The sequence below is a fragment of the Scedosporium apiospermum genome, assembly GCF_000732125.1.
Source record: "Scedosporium apiospermum strain IHEM 14462 chromosome Unknown SEQ_SAPIO_0033, whole genome shotgun sequence".
NCBI classification, from domain to species: Eukaryota; Fungi; Ascomycota; class Sordariomycetes; order Microascales; family Microascaceae; genus Scedosporium; species Scedosporium apiospermum.
In genome coordinates this window covers 344,678-356,028 of record NW_015971734.1, presented here as the reverse complement: position 1 = coordinate 356,028, position 11,351 = coordinate 344,678, and the positions used below count along the sequence as shown (strand labels likewise).

At 53.8% G+C, this 11,351-nt stretch overlaps 1 protein-coding gene and 2 pseudogenes across 1 annotated transcript; 1 reads left to right on the top strand and 2 right to left on the bottom strand.

The window, feature by feature from the left end:
- Positions 1-1,455: 1,455 nt before the first annotated feature.
- Positions 1,456-5,370, bottom strand: SAPIO_CDS0678 (annotated as a pseudogene; the record flags this gene model as incomplete).
- Positions 5,371-7,081: 1,711 nt separating this feature from the next.
- SAPIO_CDS0677 (TPR domain-containing protein) lies at positions 7,082-9,518 on the top strand (the record flags this gene model as incomplete). The annotated part of the gene is made up of 3 exons (XM_016783400.1): positions 7,082-7,378; positions 7,505-7,911; positions 8,012-9,518. 3 exons carry the CDS (start codon positions 7,082-7,084, stop codon positions 9,516-9,518), a joined length of 2,211 nt encoding a protein of 736 aa, XP_016646166.1.
- Positions 9,519-9,824: 306 nt separating this feature from the next.
- On the bottom strand, positions 9,825-10,181 carry SAPIO_CDS0676 (annotated as a pseudogene; the record flags this gene model as incomplete).
- Between the last annotated feature and the right edge of the window lie 1,170 nt (positions 10,182-11,351).

Genomic DNA, 11,351 nt, shown 5'->3' with positions numbered 1-11,351 from the left:
CACACTCCAGTGCAAAGATGGGGTGTTTCCACGCGTGAATGGACGTGGATTAAAGAAGGGATGAGGGCGCAAAACAGAAACTGGTTTTCTGGTATCATTTGGCGGGAAGGCAAAGTTGACGGAACAACTTCGTTTCGAGAAAGAATGTAATAGTAATTTCCGCCGCCTTCTTTACACCTACTGAGTTGTGACCTGGAAACCTGGATCGTTAAGAAGTCCTTGGTATCGGGTAAGTCCGAATCCCTCTGCCCGGTACGTGGACTTGAGCCACCTTACAGCGAGCAGCCGAAGACGGCCCAGGCAAATAGAATCAGAAACCCCAAGCCGGCCAAGTGAGTTTCTGGTTGCACAGAGGAATGTAACACATCCTCCGGCCATCTCTAGTTCGGCCGAACCTAGGCATCATGGAATTGGCACTGGTCCTCCGTCATACTGTGAAGGGTTTCCCGGATATGAAGCACGAGTTTAGGTTAGCGGTCGAACTCTGAATAGATTGTTCAAATCATCACCATTTTAACCAGCCTATTGTACAATGTTTCCTTTCTATCGGCCACCCTACAGGGTAAACTCCAGAGGCTCTGTGGCTTATCATTACCCTTATCCTCGCCCATTTCCCCATTACCTTTATATATACCGCCAAACCCTCCTGTCTTCCTTAACGCCAATCGGGACATTTTCCGATTACAATCCATTCGATAGCTCATAGAATCCGGCGAGGACTATAAGATATGTTGAGCCATAGTCGTCCTCGCCAGTAGGCAGTCCACCAATGCCATCCTACCCTCCGACGAAACATGGGACGCCTCCACTGAGGCACCAAAGCGCCGAGCACCGAGTGGCATCTTAGGTATCTTGCCCCATCAAGAACCATAATCCGTCGGGTCTTGTAACATCTTCCGCCTGCGCGCCGCTTGATCCGCCGTTGACTTCTGGCCAGGCTGAGAGGGTTGTGCGACGACGGGAGCATGGGACTCAGGCCGAAAACCTGTTGTGCAGCAAACATCCCCGGCTGTAGGCAGAAGAAATTTGAAGCAACAAGTCTGTCGAAAGGCTTCCATGGCGCGACGAGCTCCCGGAAATAGCTGGGCAGATCGCCCCCGAAGACACGGAATGCTTGCCCCTCGAGGTGTTAGCCCTCCAAGTAAGTCTCTTGCCCATCTCAGCGAGACGCATTTCGCCAGAGTTGGCACTAAATAGTACCCAGGTTTATGCAAGGCGTAATTCGGACCCTTCATCTCAATGAACTGTACGAATAAGGCATTCGCTCAACCAAATTTGGCCTGGGGGAAGGATGTCGATCCCTTCGGTTAAGGCTGTCGATTTAGCGCTCAAAGGCCCCGGCTAGCTCACCAAACTCGTTTTGCATCCCCTTTCTAATGAAACCGGAGAGAGGGTGGGGGTAAAAGAGCCCGCTGACTCGGGGAACCTCGGAAATTCGGGTATGCAAAGTCACAGTTAAATACCCTCCCACGTCCCAGCAAACATGTCAATCAACCAAGAATCATGCTGCGTATCCAGCAACTGCTGAAACTCAGCCATATTCACATTAGCAGCCGTCGTAGCAGCGCCCTCAGCACGCGCAGCCGCCACACCGACCTGCTCGAGCGCCTGCGCGCATGAGAGGCGCTGATTCCTCACGAGCTTCGCCGCGCGCGTAAAGTTGTCCTCCTCTTCGAGGCCCGCGCCGTCCATGCCGATGACGACGGGCACCTGGGCGATGTTATCGGCGCAGCGGTCGAGAAGATCGAGGAGGTTGGCAGTGGAGCGGACGGCGGCGCGATCCCAGCCGGGGGTGTCGAGGACGCTGAGACGGTAGAGGGTTTGGAAGCCGATGGCGAGGCCGCAGAATACGTTGAAGGTGATGCCGGCGTAGTCGGCGATGGGGAAGGTGAAGAATTCGTCGAACCAGCCTTTTACGGCGTGCAGGCAGTTGTAGAGGAGGTCGATGCGCGTGACGTCTGGGTTGTTGCCGCTGACGACTGATGAGGGGCTAGCGTGGATGATGAGTTCACGAATTGCTATCTCGACGGTTTGGCGGCTGATGCGTAGGATACCTGCGACATGCGAAGTTAACAAGCGCATGCCACGGGCGCACAAACGTGCGAGCTATCTGCTAGGATGTTTGAAGCACACTTACGGGATTGAGCGATTTCTGGATCGGAAACACTGAGCATAATGTCCTGCAGCCTGTTGAGGAACACTTTAATGTGAAACGCCGGAGACATGTCGATGCTCTGGTCGTGATTAGATTCGCTATTGGGAGTCCGCCACGGCGATTGAGATATGTCGTCAATAAGCCGCTGCATCTGGACCTGCGCGATGAGAATCTGGTCCCGGGGCGTGTCTTGAGCCCCGTGGAGGGTATCCAGACACTGCTGGAGGAGGGGGGACCAATGCATGGGGTTGGGTCGCTGAAGGAAGTTGGCGATGCTGATGGGACACACGCTTATTAGTACACAAAGTAATCGTCTCCCACAACGGGATTCGAAACAAGGACAAAACTTACGCTGAACAGACGACAAAACAGGCGAGAACAGCCCGGCGCTCTTCATGATTTAGGTTCCTGGATACGAGGCCTCCGTGGCATCTGCCCGTGAAGGCGAATCTCGCATCGCCTTTTTCCAACGTTATCGGTCTATCAAGGCCAAGGTCTCCGGCCATGGCCATGGCAAGATGACAGAACATCCAGTTGAAGGGCTTGCCTCGCGCTTGGTAGATTGACCTATACATAAGCATATGTGGGTGAGTTTAATCCGCCTCGTAACTAGCCTAGAAGCGCAGTTGCATTTACTTACCATGCGAGCATAGTGATGAGACCAAGCAAGAGATCGATGCTCCGGTCGTTTGCCATAATAACCCTTTGGGATAATACCTCTCTAGCCTTATCGCCAATGGCATATCGTACCGACGTGACTTTGTGAGTACAAGCCAGAATGCACATGAAAAAGAATGGACGCGAAGCCCTGAGGTCCCTCGCCGTCATGGTATCGGGAATCAGCACGAACGGCATGTATGAGAGATGGATCTTTTTGAACATGTCGAGACACGACTCCATCTCTTCCATCGTTAAGTCATCCGGGCCGCCATGAGAGTGGCAACCCGGTGGTGAGTTGCAAGTCACAGAGTTAGACGCCGAGTGGGAGGGCGACAGGAGTCCCGTGGCGGCCGCCGCTCGTATGCTCGTACATGAGAACGGGATGGCCGCTCGAACAGTGTCTGCAGTGTGGACATGGCTAACGGCGTCGTGAGACGACCCGGGGCTGGCGTGAGAATGCGAGTGGCAGGGAGTCGGGGCGGGTTTGTCCTGCTGGGACTTGAGGAGGGAGACGAGGTCCTCTAGCTTTTCTTCGAGCTGGGCTGTCCTGGTTTGTCTCTTGGTCCCTCGCTTCCGCGTGTAAGTGGCAGGTAGACACGGCTTGCTCAGCCGATGGCATCTGTAGCGAGGGCATCATTTAGTTTAATGTGTCGCTTGATCACAGGAGTAAACGAGAAGACTTAAACTGGAAGATGAAGAGTAGAACTATGACGAGAACGGAACGGAACATGTTGTATTCATGCAGCTTACCTTTCACAGCTCTGACCGGGACCTCGAAGGATACATCGACATTTAGTCTTAACACAATTGGTGCAGGCATGACCATACGGCGCCGGCCGCGGAGCATCTGTCGGCGCAACCGTAGCTGTCTGAGGCAGGGCCGGGGTTGGTCCGGGTTTGGTGGACGCCATCCTGCTGATCGTGGACATTCCTGCCGTCAACGGGTTTGGGAGGTGGCGGCTATTTGGAGTGCGAGTCTTGGCAAAGCGACCTGAATGCTCCGGAGTTGGCGACATGCGCATCCGGGCTGTGTGTGTGTGTGCCCGTGTGTGTCAAGAAGAAGCGAATTACTTATGTGACGTAGGAATCGGAATTGAGATGGACATTGAGGTTTAGCCAAAGAGGAAAGGGATGGGATTGGCATGGATCGGGAAGCCTTTTTGGAAGAAGGTGATGGATGGGGGCGTCGATCGGGCCTCGGAGCCGGATTTAAAACTTAATTCCTGTTCTGACGTCGGGTTGTGGGCAAAGTAGAAGTACGAAATCCGAAGTCCGCATTAAATGTTTGAACTCCTGGACATCCGTCAACTGCTGCTAGCAGTTGCCTCTCAATCGACACCCGCGCAAGCCGGACCAGTTAGACTTGGCAGAAAATCAAAGTGATGCGATATGAGTTGGGGAAGTATCGGGATGGAATATGTGTTGTCAGTCCAGTTTTGGGAAATTTCCAATCCTTTTCTAGAGTAAGATAATGCGGCCACAATTGAATGAATTACGGTTAGCTCGGAGAGGGAAAACGTGCTCGATTCATAAGGACAAAAGAAAACATAATCCACCTTCGCGCTGCCGCGAATTCTATGCATGGTCCCATATGTATACGTATGTAAAGAAAAGTATACAAAAGAAAGAAGAAAAGGAAGGACTCCCAGGTCTATGTACTTTAAGCAAGCAAAATAACTCCATTTCCATACCCACTCCTGTGGGGGCATTCCTCTTGCTCCTCGGCTTCACATGAACAACCTCCAAGCACCAAGCATCAGGGCCGAGAAACCCGTACAAACACCAATGAGCCACTGCAACGACTGAAACTTGACCTGCTCCAGCTTCTCCCTCAGCAGCGCGACCTCCTGATCGACGCGGGCCTCCGTCTCCTTCATCTTGAGCTCCTGCCCCAGGGCCTCCTCGCGGATGCGGCCCTTTTCGAGGTTAAGGTCTAGACGGACGGAGGCGAGGGTGCGGTTGATCTCGTCGCGGAGGCGGGAGTTGAGCTTGGTGAGGTCGTTGTTCAGGCGGTCGTAGGTGGCGCGGGTGGTGTTGTTTTCGGTGGAGTCGGCGGAGAGGAGCTCGGAGCGGAGCTTGGCGAAGTCGACTTTTTGGGTGTAGGTTGCGCGGGCGGCGTCTTCGCGGGGGACCATTGTGCGGGAGAGGGTTTGCGTACTTTTTGCGGGAGAAGAATTGGTTTTTAGTTCGGGAAGAAGAAGGGGTTACGCGGGCAGGGAATGGGAGAAAGGGAGGGGGAGGGGGGGATTGGGAACTGACCTCTCTTCCATGACGTCGTTCAGGATCTTCATGAGACCGGCGGCTTGCTCCTCTGTGAAGCCCTCATCTTTGAGCCTCTGGACGAATATGAGGGTGTCGAAGTGTTGGCCCTCTCGAGCCCGAGGCGGGGTGGTGTGGAAGGGTCTGGGCGAGAGTTGGTTGGAGAGAGATGACGTCAGGGAGGAGAGCGGTGATGCTGCGCGGGCGCGTGAAGGACGTAGATGCGATAGAGACGATGTTCGTAGCGGTGTTATCGTGTGCGGCAAGGCCGCTATCCTGGGTATTGAGGCGGCCATGTCGAGATATTTGGCTGCGATGAGTCTAAGTGGGATCGCGGATGATGGATGCTTTTGGGAGGTGCTCTTCAGGCTCATCTTGTTTCTGCCTGAGGCAGAAATCTATGGGACACCACTCTTCAACTATCCACGTGACTTGTCCCGCAAGTGATGGTGGGGTCCCTTCCCATTTTACATATTTACCTCGCTCGAAAATTTCCTCTTCTTTTTCTTTTTTTTTTTTTTTTTTTTTTTTTTTTTTTTTCCTCATCCAAATTGAACAACGCAAAACCAACTTTCGGTATTCTCTAGTTTATCGGTGCGAGGTCCGTCGGATCCAAGACCATTGATTCTGAGAAGGGAAAAGGAGACCAAATCCCAGCGGGCAATCTTGGGTGCGGTGCTTCCCAGCCCTTGGGCTGGTGGGAAGGAGCGCAATGATTGAACGTACATGATACGACGATGATGATCGACGATTGCTGCTCGAATCAGTTGAGCGACTAGTGGTAGTGATGGCGCCGCGTTCGTTCATCTGGGTCTGGCTCATCGAGGCTTGGTTGACTTGGCGCTTGGGTTTGACCAGGCTCAGCCAGACAGGTTGTCCGCGTGTCCTTGCAACTCGTGACCCGTGCATTTCAGTGCTCCGTACTTTAAAACACATGAAGCGGCTGAGGATCGATGCTGGCTCGGCTCCGGTCTCTCAATTTGTGCGAGTTTGAGTCCAATCCGTACAAGCAAAAGTAAACCTTTCGTTCCTGGGCTGGGCCGCTTCGATTCCTTGCAGGAACTGGCGAGTGCCACTCTCGACAATTCTGTTGCATGGCTTTTGTTCAACATAGAGGCTTCCTTGTTCGGACCTTCATGAGTTCGTGCTAAACTGATACGCGGCCTTCGTTTTGCGGATCTGTTCGTTGCTTCGTAAATGCTAAGACAACCCCTCCATCCCGAAACGGACAAGTTTCCAGAGATGCTGGAAGAAGCAAAGACTCGTTTCGTCTTTCGTCCCATGTTGAACCAGCACCCTAGCTGCCATGATCCCTTCATACTGACAAGGACCAACCCATGGAAGTCGACCTCCTTCGCACTCTGCATTTCATGAATTGAAGCCCCTTTCCCTACACCCGCCAAGGACTAGAAGTGCGTCTTCGAATTCTGATTCTAATTAGTGTACTGCTCCCGTCCCCTTAAAGCCGCCATCTCCGCAGGCTGTTTGCCGCGAGCCCATCAATATCCACTACATACTACAATGTACAACCGACTTCATCCCTGCGAGGGACGGACCATGAATCCAAGGACGGTCTTTAATATATCCGGCACGGCGTCTCAGCACGTCCAAAATGCCACCTCTCACGATCGTCCAATCTACCCCAGAACACATAGCCCCCATTTAAATCGTTTAAGCATCAAATAAGAACCGGCTGCAAGCTACATAAAATAAAAATAAATAATACATAAAAAAGCTCCAAGCTGTCCCCGAGCTCCCAGTTGCCTCCTGACCTTCCCCCCTGCCCTGTTGTGATTCCCCTCTCTTCTCCCTTGGCAATTGTATCCCCTTGAATGCGTACTTGTTGCGTTCTTTGCTTTTTTTCCCATCTGTAGCCTTGATCTTATCTGCATTGTACTGGCCTCCCTCGTTCCTTGACCGGCGTCTTGTTCGAGCTTGTACTTATAGATAACCTCTTTCCTTCTTGGCATCTTCCGCAAGCTTGCCCCCTCGAACCGCACGGCGACAATGGCGAATGATCAGCCCAACGGAACTTCTCGCGATGATGACCTACGTCTCCAGGTCTCATCCGAGGATCTCCTCCTTGACATCGACCCCAATGTGCCCCTAGAGTTCCTGAAGAAAGCCCAGGCCCTCAGCGGCAAGCTCCCGCCCCGCAAGGCCCCACGCGATCTGCTCGTCGAGACTCACAACAGCCACGTGCAGAAGCAATTGGGAAGGCCAAAGGCCACCAACTTGGTCAAGAAGCCCATTCTTGCCCTTGCCTACCCGGCATCGTATAAGCCCATGGCTGAGCTCGAGAAGGTGAGCCGCTGGAGCTTGTCTTTCATTGTCGTGCCGGCTTATTGCGAAATGCTCGCGTGCCATGACATGTTGAATGAGAGTGGCCCCCTCGTCAATGGCTCCGGATGCTAACACGCTGTGCTCCAGATGCGACTCAGTGAGCTTGCAGTAGAGACTCACCATGAAGGAAAGATTCTAATTCTCAGGACCATCACTCCGCCCTACCAGGGAGCTGGAACCGTCGTCATCGTCGAGGATGAGCACGGTGATGCCGATAAGATGGGCATTTACAACCAGAGCGACCGCTCTATATTATCTATTATCCCCGAGGGCTCCGTAATCGCCGTCAAGGAACCTTACTACAAGTACAATGGTCAAGACGATTATATGATTTGCGTTGACCACCCGTCCGATATCATCTACCTCAAGTTTGATGATCCGATCATTCCGGAAAAGTTCCAGCTTGGTGAGGGCGAGACCGATACTGCCGCTGACTGGAAATCGGCTGGCGACAAGGCCTTCCTTACAAAGAGTTACCCCATCTCTGTGCTCTGGTGAGTTTCACTTCACTTTCTTTTTCCTTTGGACTCTTTGACTTGTTCGAGTCTGCGAGATATACTTAAATGAATTCTCACCCCCAGAGTTTATGTATAGCTATTCGAGAGCACTCGAGACGGATGACACCGGCGATGCCGCCTTCCGTACCGACCTCTTCGCCAAGCGCGCCGGCGCAAACCTCATCATGAAGCGCTACGATAACGCCATCTCCGACGCCAAGGAGGCCATGACCGGTAAGGAATCCGACTGGAAGCTGTACTTCACTGCCGGTCGTGCCGCCTATGCCCTCGGCGACTTTGAGCGCAGCAAGGAGTGCTACGAGCTGTCCCTCAAGGCGAAGCCCGAAAACGCCGCCGTCCAGCAGGAGCTCGAAAAGTGCGACGAGAGACTCAAGGAGCAAGCCGAGGGCGTCTACGACTTCAGGGCCATGGCCAGGTCCATCACGGCGAAGAACATTCACCTCGACAACGCGTCTTTCCTGGGTAACGTCCGCATCGGCGAGTCACCCGTGCATGGCCGGGGTCTCTTCGCCACCAAGGACATCAAGGCGGGCGAGATGGTGTTTTGCGAAAAGGCTTTGTGTGTGCCTAACGAGTTTAACCTCGACCACAACTCGGCGGCGCTCTTCGCCAACCTTGTCAGGACCTGTCACGATAACCCGTCCCTTCACGCCAAGGTTCTCGATCTCTACGGCGGGTCGTACGTTCGCAGCGGCCACGAGAGCGACATCGTCGACGGCGTGCCTGTCGTGGACGTCTTCCTCCTCGAGTCGATCCGTCGCAAAAACTGCTTTAGCGGCCCGCGCATCAGCGACGCCATGTGGCAGCGGCGGTGGTCAGCCCGCCGCGAAGGCATGTGTAGGGGTCTCTGGATTACAGCGGCGTATGCTAACCACTCGTGCGTTCCGAATACGAACCGCTCCTTCATCGGCGACTTCCTCATCTCTACGGCCACGATGGACATACCCGCCGGCACGGAGATCACGCACATCTACGTGGCGCCGCGGGCCATCTACTCTCTTCGCAAGCAACAGTTCCGTAACTGGGGGTTCAACTGCCACTGCAAGCTCTGCTCGGCCGAGGAGCAATCAGCTGCCGAGAACCAGGAGAGGAGGATGAAGATGCTCGGTGAGCTGGAGCTCATCCTGCGCAAGAAGAAGCCTACCGTGTTCCAACCTGATGCCGCTATCCGTCCCATCGAGAAGCTTGGGCGCCAGCTCGAGGCCCTCCACGAAGACGACGTTTATGTCGATATCCCTAAGCTGCCGCTCGTGTGGCCTAGCATGTGGCTTCTCCAGGCGTATTACACGCGTAAGAACTATAACAAGACGGTGCGGTGGGCGCATCAGGCCCTGCGGGCCTTTGGACACATCCCCGTTGTCAGCGAGGACGGGAAGGTCAAGTCGTATAGGGAGGGGACGAGGGGCGTGACGACGTTCGAGGTTGTTAAAGCGCTTAAGTTTGCGTCGGATGCGTATGAGGCGTTGGGTGAGGAGGGGTTGGCAGAGGAGTATGTCGAGGCGGCTAGAATTGGGTATAAGACGCTTTCGGGGTTTGATGACCATTTTCCGCATGTTAGAGCGAACCCGAGTAGCTGGGTTTGAAAAGGAAGGGAGGGTAGGCATCGAAGGGGATGTAGGAATATGGTGAAGGGGGGAGAGTCGAGGGAGAAGTGAGGAAGAATCCGAAGAATGAATGCTTGTTTTGTTTCGTTGTTTTCCTTGCATGGGGCGTTTATTGGAGTGTTTACATTTAGTTTGCAATACGAATAAAGAATGACACCAATTATTTTCATTCAAGCTTGGAGACTATCGTAAGGTTTATCCCCCTTAGGGCAAATCGGCACATCCTTTACCAAGCACGTAGCTGCATCTCCACGTTCCATCTCATGCGCAGATCAAGGGTGTTTCTTAGACCTTATTCTTCCAGCAAGGTTGTCCCACACGAGTACACCACGGATCAGCGGCAGCCTCCGCCTCCCTAGCCTGAATCGGCGCAGCAGTGGGCTCCGGCGCGGGCGCGGGTTCAGCACCGGCTTCTCGCTTGACTTTGTTCTTCCAGCATGGTTGACCCACGCGGGTACACCAAGGGTCGGCATTAGCCTCGGGGGCCCTAGCCTCGATGGCAACGGTTGGTTCCGGAGCGGCAGCGCGCTTGTTCTTCCAGCAGGGCTGGCCGACGCGGGTGCACCAGGGGTCGCGAGGGTCGAGGGCGATGGCGGATACGGCAGCTGCCGCGGCGAGGAGGTGGAGGAGGGGGAGCTTCATTGTGTGGGACTTGGGTTTCGTTGCTTCTTTGGGCTTTGTTGGGGATTTGGAAGTGGTGGTGGTAGGTTATGCCTGAGACTCAGTTCGGAAGAAGAGGAACGGAAAATTGGAAAGATTCGGAGGCTACTTATAATTTTAGCCATGGCTATCCTTCTACGAGTTGGTCCTCTCGAGAGGAGGGGGGAGGGAGGGGGAGGGGAAGCTCTTTCGGTCTGGATATCAGGAATACATCGGTCACGTCGGCGGCGTCGATGTCCCTCGCAGGAACACCACCCCTGTCCATATCAGAGACTTTATCACAGTCTGAGCGGGCAAGGCTGCCGGGGTAGTTCGGTATTTGGCCGAATCATAGCTCCGTTTAGCTCTTCGAGTCCGGTCCACTATCCTTGAATGGATCCCATGTCTGCGGGCTTCAGGCATCACTGCGGATAGAAAGCTCCTGTTCCTAAATTTCCTCTAGTCCTGCGTTCCTCTTCATCTCTAAATGCTTCAGGGAAGCCAAGGTAAACGATCCACTCGACGTGTTTGATTTAAAACCGGCGCTGCGGCTCGAGATATGTAGATCTAGACCTACTCTAAGTCAGGGATCTAGAAACACAGGTTGGAACCAACACACCGAAAACCGGCGGGGCTTGAATGCAGGTGAACGTTTCGGGAGAGTCACGCTGTGAGTCTCTGCAGCCTATGGCACACTCACCGAACTCGAGATTGCTGCCTGGGAGATAATTGAAAGCGGGGAGAGCCACGAAGTGGATTTTCTGTTGGACTGTGAGCTTCGTTGATGGTTTATTTGGATGAACCCATGTAAGAACCAGATGCCGCAGGCCAACCTCGTGAGAAAGTGAGAAAGGTGAGTGGTGTGATCTCTGTCAGGCCGAGGGAAGTTGAGCTGTTCTAGTTCAGTCAGTCTCTAAAGGCAAGTCTGGTCTGACAGGCGCCCTCTTTGTTTGATCAAAAAGTACAACCAACCATTCATTACCCCATCATGCTCTTCTCGCAAGCACCGTTCGACATGTTTCCGCGGAGTTGGTGGATGAGAAGTCTCCTTGAGGGGCTCGACTTTCCCTTGGGGAGGAGCCAGCCTCTCGCACCTGTCCTCGGACTCCAACAAGCCCGTCGTAGCTTTATATATGAGGTTATGGCAAGAACTTCCAACCAAGCAGCTCAAGC